Below are 26,663 nucleotides of genomic sequence, written 5' to 3'. Positions count from 1 at the left end.
CTGTTTGACCAAATTAAAATGTCAAAATCCAAAAGCTAATGAAAAAACCATTTACCAAATATGACCGATATCAAACTCATATGACTTTCAATGATATCTATACAAATATATTAAAAGACGTGCGACGCTCTCCTTAGGGAGTTTTAGTTCATATAATCCATGTACAATAAAAAAAATTAAGAAATTGCATAATATACGTTGTATTTAGTATTATTATTATATAGTATTATATTAATAAATGATTTTTTTTCTTATCCGAGGTATTGCCCGGACTTAATAACTAATTTATTAAAAAAAAAAGTATTGTAAGGGCCTGTTCTCTTCGGCAAAAAACAGCTGAACTGAACTGAACTGAACTGAATTGAACTGAACTGAACTGAATTGAACTGAACTGAATTGAACTGAACTGAACTGAACTGATCTGATCTGAACTGAACTGAACTGAACTGAATTGAACTGAACTGAAATGAATAGTGATATGTGAGAGTAAAAGTATTGTCAAGAGCTGAACTGAACTGAACTGAACTGCTCTGAACTGAACTGATCTGAACTGAACTGAATTGAACTGAACTGAACTGAATTGAACTGAACTGAACTGAATTGAACTGAACTGAACTGAAAATAAGCTGGGGAGAACAAGCCCTAAGTAAAAAAAAAAAGAGCAAATATAAATTTTGTACATTTTAATAAACTGTTCAGACTCCAATCACCACTCCCCAAACAGAAAAAATTGCGCCAAACCCTTAAATCACAAACCAACCGACATCAACCAACAAGAACAAAACTAGGGTTTTTAAAACTTTCTTTTTTTTTTCCAATTTTTGTAGCAGAAATGGAAAATTCGACTACAAATCGGAAGAAAAACAAAGGCAAAACCAAATTCCAAAGTGTAAATATCATAAGAGACAATCAACCTCTCAAATTCCGCCAAATTACAAGTAATAACGACGAAGACGACGCTTTAAATCACGACGATGACGTTATTTGGGAAGATGGTTGTATTCCATCTTCTTCCATTTCTAACAACAACAACAACATTAATGTTGACAACGTTGCTCAAAATAAAGGGGTTACTATAGAATTTGACACATTGCCAGATTTATCTAAGAAGAAGCGTATTCGAAGAGCTACTGCAGAAGATAAGGTTAAAATCATTCTCCCCTTTAGAATTAAATGGTATTTTTGGTTTTGTTTTTGGGGTTGTGTGGAGTGATGTTTTTGAAAATTTTCAGGAATTTGCGGAGATTGTGCATAAAGCTCATTTGCTCTGTTTGATTGCAAGAGGGCGGTTAGTTGATGCTGCGTGTGATGATCCTCTTATTCAGGTTAGTGTTTTGAGTGTGGTTTGTTTCTAAAGTTTAGCTAGAGTTTGGGGCTCGTTCGTTATTGTTTTCTGTTTCGAGTTTTCAGTTTTTTTGAAAACCAAGAACAAAAATATGGAAACTAGAAAAAGTAGTTGTCATTTTTCAAGATTGACATATTTTAGTATAAGTATGAGTATGACTAATTTTAAGTTTGTTATAGTTCTTACATCATATGCTTTTATATTCATAAAATCAAAAGCTGACAATTGATAGTAATGCCGAGCGGGACCTTAGTTTATGGTTAGAGTCTTAGAGACTTAGAGGTATATGCTACGCCCTCAGCACGAACAACAATAACAATGAATAGTGAAATTTTAAAAAAATTGTTATTTTGAGAACATATTGATATTGGAACAGATAAAGTAGGGATGTTGTATCTATAGAACAAAATGTGATAGAAATGTAGAATATTTTATTTCTCTTGAAGTGGATTTTGTTAAGAGAATACTCTATTTGTCCCACATTATTTCTTACACTTATTAGGGCATGCACTTTTAGATAATAAGTTGTTATTTATTAATCGATTGTTGTTTGTTCATCAATTGTTGTTTTATTGAAAAGGTAGATATGATTGGGTTCAAGACCTTTTTCTGTGATGGGCGAGGTGATTTTAAAGAGGCGCAAAAACATGCACCAAAAAGGCCACTAAGCACCCGAGGTGCTTCCCTTCAATTGGGGGGGGGGGGAGGGAGGGACAGAGAGAGAGTTAATTGAGTTGGCCCAACTTTTTAAATGTAGTCCAATGCAATTACTTTGGAGTTTGGACTGGGTTGAACTAGTTTTTGGACTTTGTCTAATCACTTACATCTCTACGAGAAAAAACACTAGAATGGATGTTTTTGGTTGACACATATTTACTACTAGAGTCCGCCATTAGTAGAATAAGTCCACAATGAGTTCCTAGGAGCAGTCTATCTTGTGGAAAAGGCTTTCTTTTGTTCCATATGCATCAAAATAGTTTCCATACATTAATCTTAAAGTTATTTGAGTTGTCTGTTGGTTTCTTTGTTGTTTGTCTCCTTTAATGCGTTTTTTTTGGCCTTTATACTTGTTGTCTGAACTGGAGTATTGTGGCAGGCTGCGTTATTCTCACTTTTACCACCACATTTACTGAAGATATCAGAAGCTACCAAACTTACTGCTAATGCCCTTTCTCCTCTCGCCTCTTGGGTATATGCTAAGTTTTATCCTTTCAACTATTCGTCACGCATCTCATGTTGATTGCTTTTATTCATTGTCTTGATAACATTTTGCAGTTCCATCAGCATTTCCATGTAAGAAGCCCTAGCAGTGCAGACAAACCGTTTAATTCAGCTTTAGCATCTGCTCTTGAAGTTCAAGGAGGGAGTCCTGAAGAGGTTCTTTAGTCATATTTAATGACCCTTGGTTGACTAAATTAGGTTATTATGTTTATGCTTTAGTTAGTGACATAGATTTTCTTTGCCAAATCCTTCTCTTTTCCATTCAGATTTCAAAATTTTTATACATGCTGTTTACCCTACAAGTATAAGTCAAATCTTCTTGGTTGTAGATTGCGTTATAATAGTAGAGGATTATTTGTCAGAATTGGCCAAATAGAAAGGATGTTTTGTAGTTAAATACCTGACATTTTTTTATTGCATAGAAAGACCAAATAAGTATAAATGTTTGTTACTTAAGACCACAATATAACTCTGTGGTGTTGACTTTTCTTTTTTGTTGTTTACTTCAACAACATACTTGATTTCCATGCAAAATATAAAATTTATTAGGTCTTCTGCTGCAAAACACTCTTTTATTTGGTCTTATTTGACAAAAATCTCAAATAGTAATTTTAGTTCATGCTCTCTCGGTTTAGTATTTTAGTCTTAAGTTTGGTTGAAAGAATAATGTTCGTTGTATTGTATTTTCTTCTTTTCGTTTACCTTGTTGCATATCTTTTAACTTGTGTTTCTATACTTCTATCACAGGTTGCTGCGCTGTCTGTTGCACTATTCAGAGCTTTGAATTTTACAACAAGGTGATGTTCAATATGCTATGTGTAATGCATTAATTTGCTTATTTTTGCAAGTGTTTAGTTTATGCTTGCGGTCATCTCGCTACCACTTTAGTTACCACCCCTTACTTGCTCATTTGCAATCAATGCGATTACTTTTTGCACCTTAGAGACAATGGAGAATTAGTCCCATTATATTTGCTGAGCCTTTTGTTTTTGGGAAAAAGTTCTGTTATTGTTGACAAATTTCTGAATATGATGGAACTGAATGGTATGATTATATCATTATACTGTCCGTAAGGCCTTAATGACATCATATCTATTAGGGAATAGACTAACGACATACACCCTTGGTTAGGGAGTGTGGTGGGGAACATTTTTCATGTTTGTGCTTTATTTACCTGAGATGCTCAGACTAGGAGTATAGCCTGCCGTACTTGTGAAAATTACCATTATGAAGTTTCCGGGTCAGATGCGCCATGTGGTCTGCGGTAGTACGATGATGGTTGGCTGAGAGCACAGTTGGCCAATTCTAGATTTGAAAATCATCAATTGACTAGAAGGAAGAGCAAACCTTTAGGCTATAGGGCTTATAATCCCATAGGAAGTACGATGCCAGCAGTATTCTTGCTGATGGTGGGTGGGGGGTGGTCGCAAAGAGAAGAGTTGGGTTTTTCACAGGCGAAGGGAAGTGCGGGATGATGGTTAGTGATGAGCAATAGCTTTAAGAAGTTGGACTACTTAAAGATTCAAAAAAGAAGGGGGCTTTATATTTCAATTATTTGAGTGTTTTGTATTTGAAATCTAGGACTTTTTCTCAATTCCTTTATATTTGTATTTCATATATTTGCGTCATTAACAATTACATGATTCACTTCTGCTTGAGAACTTCTGTAAATAGTAAAACAAATTAGCAAGAACTTAACATTATGTACATTTTTTTGAAGTCGTTTCCCAGTTTTCATACATTATCTTGGACACCTCCGAAGTGTGTCCTTGTCATGGTTTCATCCAGAATTGATTCAATTCTCTCTGATTGGGACAGTTTTCAACAATGGCTACCAAATTTGACCACTTCAACATGGTCGATTGTGGTGAGCCAATATTTCGACCGAACCAGCCGCGAGTCCTTGACAAGGCAATTTCGCCCACATTTCCCGTATCGATACTCTACTTTTCAGGTTTTTTCGGTTTTTTAATCGGAGATTTCCACTACCTATTGCTCCCCACTGTGAACATTATAAACTAAGAAATGTATAAGATTTTACCAATTATTACAAATTTACATTACAATCATGATTTTGGAGTATAATCATAAAAGCATGTCAAAAAACTAGGAAAACGTCTAAAAAGGAATGTAATACCAAATTCGCGGGAGAAACCTGATGCTATTTGCATTGTACGTATCCGTTCTATTCCTGAGAAACTGCAACCTGCAACCGTTTCCACGGCTGTGACTGAAACTGTATTGGCAAACTATGGTCCCTGTATCTTCAGAGTTGAGAAAAAAGGGTGTCCAACTATTGGATCATGACACCTGTATCCGGGCATCAGCTTTAGAGTGAAGCCTTAATTTATGCTCAATTGCCCAAATTGCAATTCATATAAATATATGAACACTGCCTGTATGAATCATTACGTCCTTGAGAGCTGGTCTTCTATAAAAAAGCTCTTAAGTCTTAGGAGCAGCATTAATAACCGGTGGCATAAAAAACTGCAACTTTATTTGCCTGAACATAGAGCTTAACTCATAATTAACTAGATGCAGATAATAGACCTTTGTAAGTCATAACACTTTTTCATAATAATTTTGAGTTAGTGTGCGTCTTCAGCCCTAAGGAATAGAGTTGACAAAAAGATGGCTCAGTTGTGGAGATCTTGGCACTGGTTTCTTATGATTTCGGGTTTGCACATTTCATCGTTTAAGACAAATCAACTGCACCTGTGCTTCTTGTTGGCTATGCTCCTTAGGTATCTTTGTTATCATTGTATTGGTTGTCCAACCAAACCCCTCAACCAAGAAATAAGACAAAGAAAGAAAGCTAAGATTTGAATCATTTGATGTCATGCAGCTTGCACATAAGCTCATAGGGATCATGGCACCTCAGGAGATATGATATGCTTTCTCAACAATAGTTCTGTTGTTTCAGGTTTGTGTCAGTTTTGGATGTAGCATCCTTGAAACCAGAAGCTGATGGAGATGAAGCATCTCATTTTGAGAGCAGCAGGGAGAGGAAAGATATCTTTGACTCTTCAACACTAATGGTTAGTAAAATAAACACAGATTGGATAAGTTCTATGAAATTATCTGCTTCCAATGGAAAGAATATCTATGATACTTCTGGTACCTCAGTTTCTGGCACCAAGCGGGGACAATTGCCAGCGATAACTGAAGACAAAGATTCGCTTGCTTATAATCAGTTGAAAAAGTCAGATCAACCAGTTTCTGAGACACGAAATGCTTCTGATGATGACAAGTGTCAGAGGAGGAAAGGAGACTTGGAATTTGAGATGCAATTGCAAATCGCTATGTCTGCCACAGCTCTGGAAGCCCCTAAAAGGAAACCTGAAGCATCTTCAAGTGGCTCACCTAGTAGTCCCTTGCATTCGCTTTCACCCTTGAAAAAGATAAAGAGAATTAATGAAGAATCCCCTTCATCCTCTCATGTTATATCCACTGCAATTGGATCAAGAAAAGTAGGAGCTCCATTATACTGGGCAGAGGTTTATTGCAGTGGTGAAAACATGACAGGGAAGTGGGTCCATGTTGATGCTGTTAATGCTATAGTGGACGGTGAGCTGAAGGTAGAGGCTGCAGCTGCTGCATGTAAGAAGTCTTTGAGATATGTTGTTGCCTTTGCTGGACTTGGAGTTAAAGATGTCACCCGCAGGTTGTCTATATCTATGAAAATAATTTCCGGTTTGAATTGAGTTTTGACTGATTTCTGATATATGCAACTGGGATTTTTGTCTTCAATTCTTCATAATATTTGCTTCCGTGCCTTAACTTTATACAAGTTTTTCTGGATGAAGCTTACCAAATAGTGCATATTTAGTAGTGCAGATAGTTATTGATTTTTATGCTTTCTGAGTTTTCAACCTTTAGTTGAGTGCTTGTTTTGATGGAGTGGGGGCAGATTCCATCACTAGTTGCTACCTATGCTTGTTAATGAAAAGTATTTTGTTGAAGTGCACCGGTGGCTGGTGGATCATTAAAAGTGGCTGATATTTAGAATGGAAATCAATGCATTTTGTCTATTCTAGTTGTTTGCTTTCTGTTTGATCTCATTTTTTTTTTTTTACAGGATATGTAGTTATTGGTTTCTGTTCCTCATGATAATCAAGCGGTGGCACATTTTTATCATTAAAACATATTGACTATTGAGTACATATAGAACATGTGAAATTGGTGTTTCAAGCGAAGATTTCCTTCAAAATTGATTGCAGTTACGATTTGCACTTAGAATTTTTAACACAAATTTTCATAGTGCAGGTACTGTGCAAAGTGGTACAAGATATCACCAAAAAGAATTGATTCAGAATGGTGGGATGCTGTTTTAGCTCCATTGAAGGAGTTGGAATCCCGTGCAACTGGTGGAATGGTCCCTTTACTTAATCAGGATATTAAGTCCACAAATATGATTGAGGAAGGAAAATCTAACGAGCTAAATCAGGGGCGTACATTGGGAAAGAGTAGCTTTTCAGAGAGTTGTGTAAATGTCGGTAAAGATCGTCAAAAATCTTCTACCCGAAGTCCGTCCTTTGATTGTCGGAGCACTCTCGAGGACATGGAGTTGGCAACAAGGGCGTTAACTGAACCTCTTCCTACCAATCAACAGGTACGTGGGATTTGAATGATATCATTTGCCTTTTCAATTTTAACAAGGGAAATAGATTGCAATTTGCAAGATACATTTGACTGGTGAGGTGCAATTTGCAGGCTTATAGAAACCATCCACTGTATGCTATTGAAAAATGGCTCACAAAGTATCAGATTCTGTATCCAAAAGGTCCCATACTTGGTTTCTGTTCTGGTCACGCAGTTTATCCTCGAACTTGTGTGCAAACACTCCACACAAAAGAAAGATGGCTTCGTGAGGGGATGCAAGTCAAGGAAAATGAGCTTCCCTCAAAGGTAGGGTCTCATTTTTTTTATGTTTGCAATTTCAAACGTGTCCAAGGTGTGTTAATGTCTGACTTGTTCAGTGGAACTGCATTTGCATTTTCCAAAGGTGGTAAAGAGTAGCTCTAGGAATCGTAGAGGACAGGCTATCGAAGGGGAGGATTTAAGTGAGGGTGGATCAGATGGAGTCGTGTCTCTTTTTGGAAGGTGGCAAACGGAACCCTTGTGTTTACCCCCTGCTGTGGATGGAATTGTGCCTAAGGTAGGATTGCTTAACAGTAAAGATTTTGCTGTGCAGGATACTATATTGCTCAGATTTTAGTTTCCAGTCCTTGATTTCTGATGTTTGCAAAGCTGCTTGATTTAACGAGTTGGCTTGACTAGTCACCTGGTTTCCCTTCCATTGGTTATGTAAGCGGCCAGGTCTTCGGTTTTGTTGTTCCTTTTCTTTCTCGTAGTCTTGTTTCTATTTTGATATTGGAACATTAACACGCTATCCTTTACATCAAGAATGAGCGTGGTCAAGTGGATGTTTGGTCTGAGAAGTGCCTCCCTCCTGGCACTGTTCATCTGCGATTCCCGAGGTTGGTTCCTGTTGTAAAGAGACTTGGGATCAATTTTGCTCCTGCTATGGTTGGATTTGAATTTCGAAATGGACGCTCAGTTCCTGTATATGAAGGCATTGTGATCTGCACTGAATTCCGAGAAGCAGTTCTAGAGGTAACTGTAACACTGCCCTCAATTTTCTCAGTTGGGATTGGTTAATTGCTATATCATGCGTCAACTCCCTGCTTTGCCAAAGTTCTGAAATATATAAGACCGTGTAGCAATACATACAAATTGCCTGCAAATTACTTCAAAAATTCACCTGTTGCTGCATGTAGTGACATCCAAATCTCTGTGGTAGGGGGGGGGGGGTTCCTGCCCAGGACAGTTTTGAATATGTAGTGGGAGGAAGGCATGAAGTAGTTGTGTATGAATGGTCTTGTTTAACTATCTGCAGCATGAAGGAGTGGCAAACATAATTATGTCTTAGGAAAGGATGAGAAGAAGGAAACTAATATTTGTTAGTCACCCTACCGTTTTTCTTTTTCATACCTTTTTGCATCTCGTAAAATGAAGATCATGCCTGCTTAAGTACCTAGGCCTTAATATTTTTCTTTGCTAAGTTATCACATTTATATCTACTTTCCTAGTGCCTACTAGAAGTGTAATTGCCTTTGAGTTACTCCGTTGTTCAGAAGAGGATTTGTGATATGTAATTGGAGAGCATGAAAATTGGAATATGTTTTGACTTCATTCTAGAAGGTTTGATCAAAAAGCGCATTCTGAGATTTTGTTTTTAGCCAGCCATTTTGGCATATAAAGTTAGGAGCACGGATTGTTTTCAACACATTGATCATTGAAATATATACGGTTGCCAGGCATATGCAGAAGAGGAGCATAGAAGAGAGGAAGAAGAAAGGAAGTGGGAGGAGAGGCAGGCACTTTCTCGGTGGTACCAACTTCTTTCATCTATGGTTATACGGCAAAGGTTGAACAATACTTACATGAACAATTTAGAATCAGAAACTGTTGCTGAACCCTCGAAGTCTCAGAATAAAGTTTCATGTACTGGCACCGAAAATGTCAATCAAAGTACTGCACCTCACCAAGAAACTGTAAGCGCAACTAACAGGTTCGACACGCAAAGTCACGAGCATATCTTTTTGACGGATGAGGAGAGTTATGATGAGGGCAGTGTGACACGAACAAAACGATGTCGTTGTGGAGTATCAATTCAGGTAGAAGAGCTATAGCTCTAGGTTTTCACTTTGCAGTAACTTATTGTTATAAATATGCCCGATCACTTGGTGGCCGTGGTCAATGGTTAGTCAGGTTGGGCGGTCGGATAACAGCTTTTGAAGCCAGTGTTCTCTCTCTCTAATGGGGGAGAGGACCATGGGAATTTTGTAATTATCAAAATGGTCAGGATCCTAGGGAATTTTGAAGCTATCATGGTTTTATTTGTAACCAGCGTATAAATTTGATGGATGTATTCTATTGAGATAGCTACACTGCTGCACTACTAGTTACGACTTACGAGTCAATGATGATTGATGAGTTCATGCAAAGCGTGTACATAATATAATGGAGAATTTTTTTTTTTTTTTTTTTTTTTTGATTAGGAAATTAAGTCAGCCAAGGGCTAATCCCTACCAAGGCTACTAGCTTGTAGGAATACCAGCACATTGGCTGGTAAAGCATGCAAGCATGCTAAGGAAATATCCCCAATATAATGCTGGGGGTAAGGATCGAACCCCTGACCTCAAGGATCAGAGGGGAGAGCTCTACCACATGAGCTAGCTCCTCATCCTTAATGGAGAATTTTCTTTGTTATCTCATTCATTCATTATATGTCACATTTTATGATTTCAAAAGTAGACCAACTTTCTTTTGAGGTATCAAAAGTAGCACAAATTTGTCACTTTTTTTTTCCGAGGGGACAAGATTGTCACTTCTTGATCTAGCATTTTTCACAAAAAATTGTATCCAGCACTCATTAATTTTTTCTTTGACATGAAGAAAATATATCATTAATAATCTCTATTATATAAGGCAACACATGGGGGACACCAAAAAATAGAAAAAGGAATAAAAGAAAAAAAATAGAGGCTAACTAACTGTTTCATTTGAATGAAAAAAAAGAAGGGAAAGTAGGACATTTAAATTGAACATTAGTTTTTTGAGAAAACAAAATATAGAGACAGTTTTTCTACCTAATTAATTTTATTTTCTACTTCATTTGTTATCACACGTTATCGCACGCATTGCGTGCATGTAAGACTAGTAAGACAATAAGCTAACCATCACATATAGTGATACTTAAGATCTAAAAAATACAGATTTAGCAAATTGTAATCACATTGTGTTTCTTGATTTTTGTGTAGTCCCGACGTTTTTATTATTTCACATAGTATCCTTAAATTTACATTTTGTAATGTACAATTTCGATGTTAAATATGCGTGATTAATTTCTTTAGCTTTTTGTAATTTAGTGGATCTATAAACTTGTATTTTTTGCTAGAGTAAGTAAAACTATATATAACTTAATTAGTTTCACTATATTACAAAGAGTTGATAAAGTTAATAATATCTCTATTCTATATGGGAAGAGGGGTAGGACACCAAAATATTAGAAACCCCATTTTACCCTCATAACATCTCTATTATAACTACTTCCTTTAATGAAAAATAAAAAGAAAACTACCTAATTAATTTAAAAATAAAAAAAATATTACAAAAAGAAAACCATCAAGAATTCAAATATTCCTAATTTATTAGAAATAATTAATAATTAATTTATTTTTTTTCATCTCCTAAAAAAATAATTTTGTACGTATGTTCGCACGCATCGCGTGCATATAAAAACTAGTTTAGTTAACAGCAGGAGCATTATGCATTAAAATTTCTAGGTCTATGAAGATCTAACGTAGAAACTAGAAACCAAAGAAATCCGGTGATATAGCGTAGAAAAAATGAAGGTGCTATCACAAAATGAATTTTAGACTGCCTTACACAGAGTCCCAATCCAAAGATCCATTGTAATTCGAATACCCAAACCCAACCTAAATCCCAAATAAATGCTCAAGAGTAAAAATTAAATCCTAAAAACTTTATTTAAAAAGATAGAAAAACTCACCATTTAGGGCCTGTTCTCTTCGGCATAAAACAGCTGAACTGAACTGAACTGAATTGAACTGAATTGAACTGAATTGAATTGAACTGAACTGAATTGAACTGAACTGAAATGAATAGTGATATGTGAGAGTAAAAGTATTGTCAAGAGCTGAACTGAACTGAACTGGTCTGAACTGAACTGATCTGAACTGAATTGAATTGAGCTGAACTGAACTGAACTGAATTGAACTGAACTGAATTGAATTGAACTGAACTGAAAATAAGCTGGGGAGAACAGGCCCTTAATCCGTTGAGTCAAATAGCGAACCCCAATTCCAAATGAGGGTGGTATTATATTTATATATTACCCTAGTTTTAATTATCTTCCTCCACCATACCAAATTTAACAAAAGATAGTAGAAGAAAGTAAGAAAGTCAAGATACATAAACAAAGAAAAAAGCTTCTTCCCAAAAACAAAAACAAAAACAAAAACAAAAAAACAATACAAAGTCTTTAAACCCTAACCCTCAATTGCACTTTACACCTCTCTTCATCTAATTCTCCTTCATCTAGAAAGTTCGCGAATTTTCACACACAATTTCAGAAATTCACCATCGAATTATTTTCTGCTAATTTGAAGAACAGATTAAACAATTTGAGAGAAAAGTATTGCGGGGAGATTTAATTCATTTCGACGATACCGAAAACTCGGATCTTCGAAGATTTTAAAGGTTTGTTTACGAGTATTTTTAGTATAAGTTCTAAGATTTGAATTTTGTATGTTAAAAATGTTTTGAGCAAGAATTTATAGTTCATTGATTTAGTGTTTTGTTACTTTTACTAATGCAGTTAACATAATGTGCTTCCTGAAAGAATTCAAATTGCATCTGTAATTGGTCGATTTTGAGGTGTTGCTACTGAAATTGCTGCAGTTTCTGGATTTTGAAGGTTAGTTTTGAAGTGATTATCACTCTTCTCTTTTACATTTTTTAATACTGGCTTGTTAAGCGTAACGAGTTGTAGTATTCGGAAGATTTAGGCTTTTTCTGTGTTGAGTTTAGGGGAGATAGTTCATTAGTTTGTTAAAGGTGTGGAATTGTTGGAATTTTCATGTTCAATGCGATGCGTAGGTGGCTAATATGGTACAAAATTTGCAGCTCTGTGGAGCAACAATTTATGCTTCATACATGGTAGTTTAGCACAGCTGAGTATGATTTCAATCATGTAATATGGATATTTTAGTTGCCTTGAAAGGGCTTTTGTGAAAGTTTGGATCAATGGCCTTGCTTGGCTGAAGTTATGCGTCAATGTTTTCATAGAATACTCGTATTTTCTTATTGTTAAGTAGCCAAAGCGCACTTTTATATCGTCGCTTTAGATCTTTTTGGGGTGGGTAAGGAGGACTGAGTTTTGCTTTATAGGATTTTACTTGTCTAAGAAATAAGAAAAGCTCCTTGGTAGAAAAGTGTTTAGGAGTTGCCCCATGAAGTATACTCTTGCTTCGAGTGATTAAGAGCATGTAAATGGTTGAGATGCACTTGCATAAGTTAGTTTTCTGGCTCCAATATGTGGAGGTTGTAGCCTAGGCAGGGATAACCTAAAAAAATACTTCCTTTTTTTTTTCTTTTATAAATATCACTAGATATGGATAGTGCATAACTATTAAGCAACGGAAAAGTAGAGACAACTAGTCCCTGATATCATGTGAAATAGTTGATATGTGAGGTAAAAGTTACTAAAAATGGATACATAGTGATTAATACCAAACCTCCTCAATGAGAACTGCAATGATTGTAAAAGAATGGAGAAGTATAGAGTTCTTTTTTGTGGAGTATATTCTATAAGTTAATCATATCATGATTCTTTTCTTGCACTTGAAGTAGTAGGTTAGGTCAATTTGACTGAAACAAACAATGGACTTCTAATTTTTTCCCTTTAATACGCATTGCCTTAGGTGACTTTGGACATTTCTTAAACCACCTAGCTTAGGTATCTTCTTCTTTTTCCCCTCATGGTCCAAGTTTACTATGTAATTGAAGAATTTTGTGGGAAAGAGTTTTCTAGCTAGCTTATTTATGATACTATTCTATGGGAGTCTTTCTAGATGTGGTACATGATTGAATGCTATTCTGTTCCGTTCAACTATTTAGGAACTCTTCTAGCATGCCAGTTTGTAACCTTTTCGCTTTTTAGTGGAACTTTTTTCTTGATCTTAAAAAAGCTCTTCTCTTTTACATGGTAAATGAGGTTCTTGTGTGGCGATTTTACATTTCATGTATACCAAGAACCAAATGTGATTTCGGAAATTTAAATCTTGAAATCTAATTTTTATAGATTTCACTTTAGACTCATTTCTTTTTGTAAAATAATCCTGTCTACTAACTTCTTGGTGCTATGAATCTTTCTCACGCTATGAATCTTTCTCACATTATAATTTGTATAAATTTGTGTAATGTTGAAAATTGTGCTATTAGTGGACACTTTTTTTTGAAATAACCTTGGAGGAATTAGAGGTTCACAATGTGTGCATATGTGACATTAACTATGTAGCTTCTTAGGTTTGCTAACGAGTTTCTTTTAAGGATTTAGTGCTCCTTGTTAATTTTTTTTTTTTGTGAGAATTTCTATGCTTAATTATATTATGCATTGATTTATTTGTCTCCTCTTTAAGATGCTGAAGTAATCTAGTAGTAAGTTGGAGGGAAGACCTTTTTAACCCAAATTGTGGTAACCTTGGCTTGCGAACTTCAAGATTCCATGCCATAACCTTTGGTATTGATTAGTTGGAACTTTTTTTGCTGTTCAACACTCACATAAGCAAACTTGTGTTATATCTAGGATTAGGACTCTAAAGACTCTTGAGGATCGCTACATATTTAAGTGAGTGTTAACTTGGAAAGAATTATTGGTGTTATGCAGGTGGTCAAGAGCTAAACATAGAGGAGTCAGAGAAGATTATGCTCAGCTTGAGTGGTAGAATTTGATTGGGGACAAGAAGCTTTGCAAAGTTTTAACTTCATAATATGGGTTTATCTAAGTAATGGGGAATGATTGAGTCTAAGAAGTTAAGACTAACCCATGGCTTTCTATCTTGGATGCGGTTGCTACTGGATAAGCCAATAATGGTTTCGCAACCACTTTCGCCGCAATGCAAATGGTTTGCAGCTGTCGTTGTGCTTTAAGCTTCAAAACCTTAGGATAATGCTGCTAAACTTGGTGAAGTTGAAATCTGGAAATTTTGGGTGTGTCAAGCAGTAGATTGAAGATTGAGGATGTATGGTGGTTGATTAAAGAGGTGTAGGATAAATGTTGGCGACTTATATCAAAGCGTTTTTGGGTTGTTGTGGAAAGTAAGCGATTATTTGAGGCTATATTGGACCTTGGGACTATTTGGAAATGATGTTTTCTATTTGTTTTGAGGTTGACTTGCTTTTTATATGTGCTGCAGTAAAATTGGCTTGTATTCTTGTACTAAGTGGGATGTAATTAATAAAGACGACTGAAACCTATAGTATCAATGCCTTATAATGTTCCTTCTAACATAGCTAACAAAAAGATTAATGGAGATTTGGTGCAGTTCCTTTTGTCACTGATCAAACAACACATTAGTTTAGAGAATAGGATGATTAAAAGGAGAACGAGAAGGACGTCCAAATCTTGGAGACAATTTGGTGTCATCCAATAAAGACAATTTGATTAATTGGTTAGTGTAGACACAAACATAAGGATATAGATATTTTTGATTAATATGCAAAAGGTGTTTCACGGAGCACCTTGTGATGTCCTCAACTAATGAATGATGCTATCATAGACAATACAAGATAAATTGCAAACAAAAGTATGTTGTCATCTTCATGCTTACAAAAAATCCAATTTGATTACTCTTAAACTCGGTTCCCACCGCTTAGAACCACAATGATTCAGTCCTTGCTTGAGTGTGCAAATATTTTATTCCTGTTCTTTGTGTTAATATCTTTGTAGCATCTCTTGCGGTGCATTCATTCATTTTCCATGCTGGTTAGATGTCTATTTTTTATGCTTGGTTTAATGTTCTTTTTTCATGATGGCTTTAACGTGAATTTTCTATGTCGAATTGCCGAAATTAATCATTTAACACTTCAGCATGCACAAAAATTCTCACTAGTCAGTGTTCACACTATTCAATTCAATTTTATTCTACACATCATATACCGTTGGTAGGCTAAAGAGAAAACTAAGAGTCTGATAATTGCAAGGGGTGAGGGTTTGTATGGTCCTGAGGTAGGACATGTTTATCTTGGAAATGATCCATGATGTGAAGTACATTATGATTAGTTGAGGTGGTAGGATCCTTCCAAGAGTAAGAAGGCCATTCCTTTGGAGGTGATTATGCATTTTTTTGAACATTAAGGACCTCCATATGCATGTGGTTGATGCTATTTTTCCATGGCATAATCTGCAAATCCATGTCTAATGGGTCCTTAATGGCTAATGGGAGCTTGAATGAATGCCAAAAATGTCCTCCTCTTTCATCTTTTCGTCGGTTTGTGGGAGCTTAAGTTGACGTAAAGGGTTTGTGAGCCTTGTGCCCTTGTGGCTCTTGCATCTTTTGGTGGCTTAAGATGATAAGAATCCGTATCTTTACTTTTAGTCTTATGAGGGTGTTTCTAAAGGTTAAATCTCAAATAGTAATAAGCTTGAGGAGAAGAATTAAAGAATCTTTATTTTTGGATTATGATGATAGGGGTTGAAGATTTAAGGACGGAGGGTTTAATAGATGCTAATGAAGATTTTAAGTGAGAGTATGGATGAGCTACGGAGTAGGAATCCAGCTTGTTACTTTTTAGTCTTTTCATTCTTTTGAGGGTGTTTTTAAAAGTTCACTCTTAAAATGGTAATGTCAGAGCGACAAAACAAAGAATCTTTATTCTAGTATCCTAGATTTAAGATTCAATGTCTTTATTGATGCTCATGAGGATTCCAAGTGTGAATGGGAATAGGTTATGGAATAGGACAAATGGGATTTAGTAGGTCTGTCGGGAGGAGGGAATCAGACCTTCTTTTAATATGGCTATTTTTCAAGACATAAAGGTGGAAGTCTTTGATTCTTGTGCTAGTTATTTTAGGGAGAAGATGACTAATCTATTAGTTCCATGTTACAAGACTTTTTGGTTGGTTGGAATTGGGATAAGATTTGCTGTGAGGGTGGATGTAAACTTGTTAGTATGTCTGGAGGTTCACAACTGTGGTGGATTTTTTTTATCTATGATCTTGTTGCTGGTAAAAGCATATAAGGTGATATCGGAGGACACTTGAATGGGTTTCCCTATATTAAGGAGAGACTAAGGAAAGGACATGTGTGATCTTCATGATCAAGATACTTGATTCACGAGCTCATGATCTATAAAGATCATGCATGGGATGAATGGAGCTCAAGGACGAGTCTCGCAACAAATAGTGTCTAGTGCACCCTTTCTAAATCCAAGTGTGCTTGCTAAAACATGTTTAGGTTTTAAATTACTGGTGGTTAAGTCGTTGCCATGAATCATGATTTGGTCAATAGCCATAAATTTGATTTATAATTGTTATGGCTTATTGCTTAGGTGTTTGAAAGAAATTTCACCTGTGGTTATAGTCTAGAAATGAACCACTTGATATACTTTCACACATATCTTTATCTACCTTTTTTTTTTCAAATTTTCTAGTTTCTTAACTTTCTTGATCTTGCTGTTATTTCTAAAAAAAATTTAATCTATATATTTAGTAAATTCTTTCAACTTAATATTTGTATCCTCCTTTGCTGTATTTTTTAAATTTAAAATTATAGAAAAATAAATTAGGGACATAGTTATATTTTATAATTATAATACTTTTTTTTTGATAATTGAAGTATTTTTTCTTCGGGATAAAAGTTATCTTTTCTATTTAGCAGAACAAGTGATTTAGTACTAATCGTGGTTAATTATTTTCCTTCTTCCCCCCTAAAGTAATCCACTATTTCAAAGAATTGGAATGTTCAAAGAAATAGGTACATGTGCTGAATTTGACGCATTTTGTGATGTATTCCCTTCGTTTCTTTATAATTGCTATTTTCATATTTTCGAGAATCAAGCTACCAACTTTGACCTATTTTTTTGATTTTCTTATAAGTAAAAATATAGTCATGTGTGGTATTGTGATTCATAATATCAAAATTTTATAATTTTTACTTAAAGGAATAAAAGATGGAAAAAGTCTTAAAATTTGTGCCCCAAACAATGTAGCACTTAAAAAGAAATAGAGAGAGTAAATATCTAAATGTTCGTGCTATATTTGGAAGATAATCGTTTAAGTTATTACAATTTAAATGTAAATCTCTAAATGTCCGTGCTATATATCTTAAAGATGAAGGATGATGACGTCACTAATGCAAGAAGAATTCTCTTGCCAAAGAAATCATGGCCGTGAGCAAAGGACACACCCCCTAAGTTTGTGTGACATGGAAATTATTGTGGGCAATGACGTCATTAATCAGACGAGAGGATGAATAGAGTTCTACGAAATGATTCGAGAAGCAGAGTGAAGTCAAGTACTAACTAATGTAAACTTGATGGAAATTCTTAATCACCATGAAGTGCATTAGTTGTGAATTGTGATGGGACCCATAGTGTAAGAAGCACTAATTGCAAAAAAAACTGTAATTAGAAACAAGCTCTATTTATTGTTGAACAAAATGTAACTCGGATCAAATGATCGATGTGTTGATTGATATGGCATTGAAAGAAGGCCACATCACCAACCTCCATGGATTGGGAGTATGATGAATAACTTTTTGAAAGAAGTACCTAAAATCCAGGATGAATTCGTTTAATTCTCCTAAAGCAACAATGAATACTTTTGTGTATTAAAGGAGTCATGTTTATGAGCATGGGACACCCTAATTATGTGGTAACATGAAGCATTGCTTGGATATAACTAGAATGACTAATTATAATATAATTGTGCACAATGGCTATAGAAGCATGGTGAAACTAATTACAATCTCTTAACATGATGAAAGTTGGAATGGTGATTGAGGAAGCAACAACTACAAAGTTCTAGTTTCATGTGATTGGATCATAATCCCAATCAAAATATCAACGTGTTATGAAATTGCAAGGCCACATCACTTACCTTCATGTAGAAGGAGTATGATGGTAGCTATTTTTTCAAAGATAGCTAGAATGTATGATAAGTAGCCTACTATATTGGTAGTCTACTATATTGTCCTGAGGCAACAATTGCAAAGAGGTGGAGGAGATTAAACGATGAAGATTTGATCCATGTTATCGAAGCTGAGCACACTTGTTTTGGCAATAGGTTCCTCTTGAACCATGACTTGCCAATTAGGGACATGAATGGGTCGTGAAATTCGCTAGCTTGCATGTAGCACCATTGTGAATAAGAATGAACCGAATAGGGAACTAGGCTTATATTGTTTATAAGCACACTTATGTTTGGTGAGAACTTGAGAAGTGTTTTTGAGCATACCAAGGAAAATCCACTTTCAAAATTATTAACCAAACAAGTGTAAGCTCCTCAAAATAAGGGGAGGTGATCCTCAAATAGGAACATCCACCCGTTGCAAAGGTTTATCGAAGCGGGAGGCGATCCTTGAACAGGAACATCCACCCGTCGCAAAGGTTTATCGAAATGGGAGGCGGGAGCTAGTGAAATTGTCAAGGAGAAGGATATCTAGCAATACAAGGTATTAATATTCTATTGGAAAGAAAATTCAGATTTTGTAAGAAAGAAACAAGGCAATGTTGCTTCACTTGGAAGAAAGTTTTTGTATGCGTCAAACACTTATAGGGATAACATCAATATTGCAACATGTAGTTGTCATAGTTATTTTCTCCAATAACGTGTGGTATCCCATGTCCTATATAAATTAACGATCATGGGGCTGTCTAATATTGGTGGTTGTATTTCATTTAGTAATAATTTTCTATAATTGTCGTATTACCGCCGCTGTTTCGAGAAGACCTTTCTTGTTACTGTAGATTCAAAATTCTCTAAGAGTAAAGATCTAGTGGAAATTGATGTCTTTTATTTGACTTTTGTATAAGAGAGAGAATGTTGCAAGAAACATGGGTATAATTTAGTAAACGAAATATGTCTTTGATGGGATAACGGAGGTGACTTGAGAGGAAAGTTAACCTAAAACGTAATAAAGAAATCTATATGAAAGATACTATCATGGAGAGAGGGAAAGTTTTTGTAGAACCAAGGGAGTATACTTTGAAAGATTGATGTTGTTTCATTATAGATGTAATATTAGTCACTTTTGCATAATACTTTTTCATGTAATTGAAATTTTCTTTTTTTGAATGATCTTATTTTGTATAAATTATTTTACCTTTCTTTCATTATAAACTCTCCTTTCTTCGGAGTATTTTTTCTAACATTGTATTACTTCCAATGCTATTTTTGGCATTTAAACTAGTAGTCATTGTGTACAGTGTTCTTTCCTTTTTTGTGGTGTTTGAGAGTGACGCGGTTAGGCTCTTGATTCTTGACTATATTGTGGTCCTTTTTTAAAGAACTCTTTGTTGTAGTCTTATGGAAGATACTGATAGTCTGATATCATAGTTTTTTTGTAGAATGAATGGGTGGAACTTGGAAGAAAGTCTATTTCTCCCCAGGTTGCAGGATTATGCTTCTACAGTGATGTTTATGAAGTACTTCATTCTACTACCTGTGGATTGTTGAAGAAAATCTTTGTTGAAATCATTGCTTCTGATACAAACGGAAGGGAGTGTTGATAAGAGATTTTGTTATGTGTAGTGTTGCTGATGTCTATAATGTTGTCTGTCAAGAGTCGGAAGTGTTAGGCTTGGGAGGTTGGTGTCCAAGAATGTGGTTTTAGTGGGTAAATGGCTGATGGTGTAATATGGAACCACTTCTGGTATCGTGTTGTTGAGAGCAAATATGGGCTGTGCTATAGATGGGACATTGATTGTGCAAAGATTACTAAGCACGTATGCAAAAATTTTTTTGTTAGGGGACTTATGTTTCTTGCTCTCGCTGTATTAAGCTAATAAGTTGTGAGTGTATTAGATTCTGGAGGATGTATAGGAAAGGGAAGAGCCTTTTTGTGTTTTTTTTCACTTTTTTTTTCTTGCTTTTATTTCTATGCGGAAGATTCTAGGGACCCTGTATGATCTTTTTGGGTGGGGGGGGGGGGAGGGTTCAATTCATGTGAGGATAGTGGTTCAAGGGTATCGATGGGTGATTCTTTAGGATTGTTGTCAATTGTTATGTTGGATTTTTGTCAATTGTCAAGTAGGGCTTTTCTTAGTTCCTCACCCTTGCCACCATGATCTAGTGCTTAACATATTTCAATTGGCTGTTCTATTGGATATCTGCTTGCTCTATGGTGGCAACAGTGGATCTTGATTGCATAATTTCTTCATTCTTAGGTGGCACAATAACGTTGGAGCAAGTTTCTCCATTTGGCAGCTTTACCCCTTTATGCATGTGGAGCTCTTAGTGCACTTATGAGGGGTTTAGACCAAGGAGATGTTTTGGCATAAGTGTTAATGCCTTGATGGGGAGATTTTGTCCTGAATATGGTTAGCATGGAAGTCTCTTATTTCTAAAGGAGCCACAACACTATGCAACTTCGCTCTCGTTTGGTTTTACATGTTTAGCTTCTCCAGGGGTTGGGCCTGCAATTTTGGAGATTCAGTTTCTTTTCTTGATTTGGGGGGTGGCGGGAGAAATTAGTTGCTTTATGGTTGAGGAAAGCTTGTTTTTAGGTGCCCCTTGAGGCCTTGAGGGATGCCGGCCGAGGTTAGTGGATTCCACCTAATAATCCTGCTGTTTGTAATTACACACCAGAGGTAGTGTAGGCAGTTTCACAAACAAAGGATGATGTTGTCATGTGACTTTTTCTTGCTTCCTCTTTTTTTTGGAAGAGGGGGGGGGGGGGGGGGTTGTGTCTGTGACAGACGGAAGTGGAGTACGACTCAAAATCGTATTTTTGTTTGAACTACTGCTGATTGCTTGACAAAAACTTGCTTACGATTTGAGATTCTTTTCTGAATGCTTTACACGTGAGGGTAAAGCAATCTGCCTTCCTATGGGGAAGATTATTTTTAGTGATAATGCTTGAACTCCATGTGTCTCTGAGCCCAGCTTTGTGTAGCTCAGGAAATTCCATGAGTTTTACTCCCTCCGTCCCAAAATATAGTTCCCATTTCCCTTTTTTCACGGTAATTTATGCAAGTTGGGATAGTAAAGATTTTTTGTTTATTTAAATAAAAGTTGTATGGAAAAAGATGATTTTAGGAGAGAGAATGGAGATAATTGGTGAAAGAGCATTAATTGTAACATTTTGGTTGAATAAACTAAGGAAAAAACAAAATTCAAGAAGCAAATAAATGATGGGACACGGTTTTTCTAGACAAATTACGGAAAAATGTGGAACTAAATATGGAAATGGGAACTATATTTTGGGACACCCAAAATGGAAATGGGAACTATATTTTGGGACGGAGGGAGTATATGATATTCATTACTCATTGCATTCATACTTTAAGCTCAGAGGCTACTTTACATCATCTCATAATCGGGTTTGCTGGCTTCCAATAGCAATGACTAGAAAAGCACAATTAGTACATCTATAGACAGAGAAAGGAATGAGGATAAGATCTGCTGTCCAAATTATGTGTAATCTTAATCTGGCAGATCCTTTATAAAGAAAGGGTTATAACGTTTAAACTCTTTTGTGCTCATTTGACTTACCCTTTTTACTAATATATATTTTATGCAGATCTCACATTTCGTATTTGAAGGTGCTGGTAGTTTAGCTGAAGAAATGAGTGGAAGTAGCAAGAGACGGCATTCGAAGTGGGATCATAAAGATTCTGAAGCCTTACCTGAAAACTTCTATGATAGGGCTCAGCCACGGAGGGTAGGTAGTTGATTTTTTTGATGAAGTAGCTGAATGGTCTTTGTCCATTGGTTATATTTGGTATTATTGGTTTGACTTTTTATAGATGATGATTCCCATTGACAGCCTAGAGAGCCTGTTTCACCTGTCAGAGGTTCACGTAGACATGATAGTCGTAGCAGAGAAAGCCCAGTGGCATGGGACAGAGAAGGAAACTGCCCAAGAATATCTCCAGGACTAGATGAATGGAGACCTCGGCATTCAAGTCGATCCCCGAGGAATGGTTGGAGCCGGTCGCACAGGTATGACTTGTAAAACCAGTGCCACACTGCCACTTCCCTCTGCATTTTTTTAGCTTCCTCTGGACTTAATTATGAGAAATTGATTGATTAGGAGGCAGCACAACAGCTTGCCAAAACACAGTTCTTTATTTATATGTCTCCTTTGGTCTCGAGTTTCCATTATGGGTTTTTGTAGGGTATTCTTGGACGTAGAATTTTCTCTTGAGCCCCCTATTCCCTTCTGATTTAAAAGGGCCCTGCTTTTGCATCTTTCTTGTGTTTACAGTTTAGTTCATTGTAGAGTTGGTTTTCCATTTTAAGTTGGTTAATATAACTGTTGAAAGTTGCACTAGCAAAACAAGATTTATTTATGGACTCTAGAGTCCAGACATGTAGGACATACTTAACCATCATTGATTCATAATACACTTCTACGACGAGCTTCCTTTTTGTTTAACACTTAATTTAGAGTAGTTGTAATATGTACTCTAGGCATGAGTATACACTTGCCATCGTTGATCATGATACTCTACTATGCTCAGCTTCTTGCACTTGCTACTTTCAGATTTCTTTTGCCTTTTCTTGTTCTCCCTAACTTCCAAATGATGTTTAGGATTAGTAAGAGCAGGAGCAGGAGTCGTAGTAGGAGCCAGAGTCCAGCTCATAACTTTAGAAGGGAACCTGCTGTTAACGATAGGAGTAGAAGCAGATCTGGAATGTCACCACAAATATGCAAGGATTTTGCTGGTGGAAGATGTAGAAGAGGGAGTAGTTGTCATTTTCTTCACCAAGATGCTCAACTGTATGACAATAGGCGTCCTCTAGAATGTGACCCGCCAGATGATTGGGAAAGACGTCGAAGGAGTGGAGGTTCAAGATATTCTTCTGATGACGCTAAGGACAATGCTATAAGGACTGACAAATCTGCTCATATCTGTAATGATTTTTTAAAGGGCAGGTGTAGAAGAGGTGATTCATGCAGGTATATGCATCACGACAATGCTGGTGACGTATTTGAGAAAGGATCTGTTGAAGATGTCTACAGGAACAGGGATCACGAACACCGAAGTAGGGATACATATTATGATCATGATCATGATCGTAGGAACAGGGATACATATTCTGATCATGAACATAGAAGGAAGGACACTTATCCTGATCGGAATCATGAATCTGAGCCCCCCAAGAGACTTGAAACTCCATGTAAGTTTTTCGCTGCTGGAAATTGTCGGAATGGAACTCGTTGCAGGTTTTCTCATCAGGTTCAAGAAAGTTTTAGTCCAGAGAGGAGGTCTCGAGAGGATAGGCGCGGTCCTGACCGTAAGTTTGAGAGTGGCCAGGTTCGGGATGGTCCAAGATGGAGTGATGCAACTACTGTCTCAACTGTTCCAGCAGTACAAGGTTGGAAAGAGGACAAAAAAGAGAATAACGAAGTGAATACAGCGAGGGCTCAAAGTGATGGGAAGCGTGCAGACCGTAAATATGAGGGTGACCAAGTTTGGGATGGTCCAAGTTGGAGTGACACTCTTATAGTGCCAAATGTCACTGTAGTCCATGGTTGGGGTGAGGATAAAAATGAGAGTGCGGAATTGACTGAAGACATGACTAGAGGTGGACATAAGGATGATTCTTCGAGCCATGTTAGGCTTGACATAAATCAAACATGGGATACATTACCTACTGAGAAACCTCAATTCCAGGATAAAAAGCAGTTGTTGCTTCAGTATAAGATGGAAGATAATGTTCCTAGCTTGGGTCATTTTGCATCGGGAGGGGTAGAAAATTTATCTGGTGATATGGAGATTTCTCCTAGGGTTACCAAACAGCAAGCTGTGAAATCTTTAACTTCACAAACTCCATCTATTTCCAACATTTCTTTTGCTGATGTTCATCCAGATGCTGCTGGTGAAGCTTCATTTGAGAAGAATTACCATACTGGATTGCAGGAACAGAAAGCATTTCATGATACTTCTGCTGAGCTGCATCCCATTTTTAATAATAGCAAACCTACATCATATTCTGGAGAAAAGAGAGAGACGATCAGAGATCATGATGGTGCATTTATCATCCAGAATCAAGCGGTAAATGTTCCACCAGAGCATGGCCTTCTCCAGTCTGATCCCAGTGGCAGTGTTCACCCTATATCACATGTAAATCTTCCTCCTGGAAATAGTCAGCTTTCATTCTCTTCACGTCCTTCTCCAGGAGAGACAATGCAAGTGTCACATAATCCATCATCCTTTCTAGATAGCAAAGTTGGTGAGGGGTCTTACGTGGCCAGTTTAGGGCAAGGCGGCATTGTCCAACCTGATCTGAATGTCAGTGCTTACCCTATCTCAAATACAAATTCTTCTCTTGGACAAACTCAGCTTTCACTCCCTCCACATCCTTCTCGAGGTGAGACAATGCAAGTATCACAGAATCCATCATCTTTTCTCGATCACAAAGTTTCTGATGGGTCTCATGAAGCCAGTTTAGCTTCATCTACACTTGCTCCAGGATCTGTTACTTCCCATGGCACAGTAAGCAATGAGCAACTGGCACAACTATCCCATCTCACTGCTTCTCTGACCCAGCTACTTGAAAGCAGGCAGCAGCTTTCACAGTTTTCTTCTGCCGCTGCTTCCCTTGGTATGTCTAACCTCCCTGACTTGGCAGCTCCTGTTCCTCCAGTACCTTCTGCTGTGATCCAGTCTAATCAAGCTCCTGAAGTTTTGAAGCAATATGATCCTGTATGTAACAGCATTGAGCCAAAGATTCCCAACTTGGGTAACCACTTGTTGCCGACTGCTGAACAAAAAAGCATTAATAATGAACTGCATCATCTTGGTAATAGTGAAATACATCACGAGGGTGACAATGTGAATCAACAAGAGCCTCTTGTATCATTCAAGGATGAGGAAAATGGAAAAAAAGCATTTGAGGAAAGAATCAAGGTGCCGGAAAACGGGCCTTCCGAGGACGTGGGAGCAGATGATGGAGATCATGATGGTAAAAAATTGAAAGATATAAAAGGAATTCGTCCATTCAAATTTGCTTTAGCAGAGTTTGTTAAGGAGCTTTTGAAACCCTATTGGAAAGATGGCCAAGTAAGCAAAGAGGCCTACAAGACGATAGTCAAAAAAGTGGTTGACAAAGTTACAGAGACGCTTGGGCCTCAGATTCCTCAAACAAAGGAGAAAATTGACCTGTACTTGTCATGTTCGAAGCCAAAAATCGAAAAACTTGTACAGGTGAGTTCCAACTTTCAAATTCACACCTCTAAACCTTGTAAAAGTTTGAATTTTCCATGTACGAAATGGTTGCCTCAGTAGATACTTGCATAATCTCTCTCATGGCTCCCCAAAAGCAAAAGAAATTCATGTGTACTTATCTATTTTGTTCTTGCAGGCATATGTAGGAAAACATCTAAAGGGCTAAACTGCAAAAGCGGAAAATCGTGTTGGAATATGATTATCCTGTACCATACTAGTTGTAGCTGGTTCTTTTGAGATTTTTGTACATTCATTTTATGCATTAGAGGCAACCTTTTTCTGCATGTAATTTTTGCTTCTTAGATAAGTTAGCTAGCTTGTAATTTACGAGATAGCTCAATGAATCAACTTAGCACCATTCTATCTATTTTGTACTGGTTATGACCCACAAACAGCTCAAGAATGTTTTGTAAGCCCGAAAGCTAATTCAAAACGTGTTTCAAGCAATGGAGTTCATGATTATTGCATTGAGATGCTAGATTGTCTCTGAATTTGGTTCCCATACTGTTAAGTCAAGATTAAATACGATCGGCTTTTTGCATGTCAAGTTATATACTCCAGGTGCAGGTAGTGTACGATTTGGTTTGATGAAGCTCCTAAGATTTCAGCTGGGTATCTCTGCTGTACAAAGTCCAGGACTTTGCAATTTTATCCTACAGTTCAGTATAGACGAAGTTTTGGAACTTTTTTAGCAAATGATGTCTGGGCATTTTTATTTAATTTAATTTCTAATCTATATTAAAACAGGCATTTTATTTTACGAGACCCAATTCATAACATAGCATGTTTTTGTTATTTTTTCTTAGATAATTTAGTGGTCTATGGTCCACTGGATGACTGCATTGGTGTCCTAGAAAATGTTAAAGAAAAAGAATTAATGGTTTGCGAACATGTGTGAGGTCCTCATTTTTTTAAGTTGCACCACTTGTTACGTGGTTTGCGAATATGGTTTGCAAACACGTGTGAGGCCAATGTAACAATATATAGGGCGTTACTAGAAAATTATAGGGCGTTACTAGGAAATTTCCTAACCAAAGAAAGGAGATATATGGATTACGTTCATCTCATAAAGATGTTCCTTCAGTATAAAATAAAAGAAACATTGAGCGAG

At 36.6% G+C, this 26,663-nt stretch overlaps 2 protein-coding genes across 7 annotated transcripts; both read left to right on the top strand.

Annotated features, from left to right (window-relative positions):
• The first annotated feature begins 682 nt into the window (after positions 1-682).
• LOC104895439 (DNA repair protein RAD4) lies at positions 683-9,513 on the top strand. Of its 2 annotated transcripts, none has more exons than XM_048646036.2 (11): positions 683-1,144; positions 1,233-1,325; positions 2,442-2,534; positions 2,621-2,722; positions 3,314-3,363; positions 5,490-6,230; positions 6,833-7,178; positions 7,280-7,474; positions 7,572-7,669; positions 7,761-7,873; positions 7,973-8,114. In XM_048646036.2, the coding sequence occupies exons 1-10, from the start codon at positions 833-835 to the stop codon at positions 7,822-7,824; spliced, it is 2,094 nt and encodes a 697-aa protein (XP_048501993.1). In that variant the 5' UTR covers positions 683-832; the 3' UTR covers positions 7,825-7,873; positions 7,973-8,114. The 2 variants fall into 2 exon arrangements, with proteins under 2 accessions (XP_048501993.1, XP_010680249.2); XM_010681947.4 differs by lacking the exon at positions 7,761-7,873 and adding an exon at positions 8,887-9,513 and having other exon boundaries at positions 697-1,144; positions 7,572-7,724; positions 7,973-8,182.
• A 1,937-nt stretch (positions 9,514-11,450) lies between these two features.
• LOC104895437 (zinc finger CCCH domain-containing protein 55) lies at positions 11,451-26,023 on the top strand. Of its 5 annotated transcripts, none has more exons than XM_048646037.2 (7): positions 11,451-11,854; positions 11,973-12,071; positions 20,543-20,915; positions 21,898-22,038; positions 22,144-22,319; positions 22,912-25,531; positions 25,689-26,023. In XM_048646037.2, exons 3-7 carry the CDS (start codon positions 20,904-20,906, stop codon positions 25,716-25,718), a joined length of 2,979 nt encoding a protein of 992 aa, XP_048501994.1. In that variant the 5' UTR covers positions 11,451-11,854; positions 11,973-12,071; positions 20,543-20,903; the 3' UTR covers positions 25,719-26,023. The 5 variants fall into 5 exon arrangements, with proteins under 5 accessions (XP_048501994.1, XP_048501995.1, XP_010680246.2 ...); XM_048646038.2 differs by lacking the exon at positions 20,543-20,915 and adding an exon at positions 17,487-18,828 and having other exon boundaries at positions 11,454-11,854; XM_010681944.4 differs by lacking the exon at positions 20,543-20,915 and adding an exon at positions 14,043-14,473 and having other exon boundaries at positions 11,454-11,854.
• The last annotated feature ends 640 nt before the right edge of the window (positions 26,024-26,663 follow it).

The sequence above is a fragment of the Beta vulgaris genome, chromosome 6, assembly GCF_026745355.1.
Source record: "Beta vulgaris subsp. vulgaris cultivar EL10 chromosome 6, EL10.2, whole genome shotgun sequence".
In the NCBI taxonomy this organism is placed as follows: Eukaryota; Viridiplantae; Streptophyta; class Magnoliopsida; order Caryophyllales; family Amaranthaceae; genus Beta; species Beta vulgaris.
Note: the sequence above shows the minus strand (reverse complement) of the source record. Positions and strands in the feature narration are given on the sequence as shown.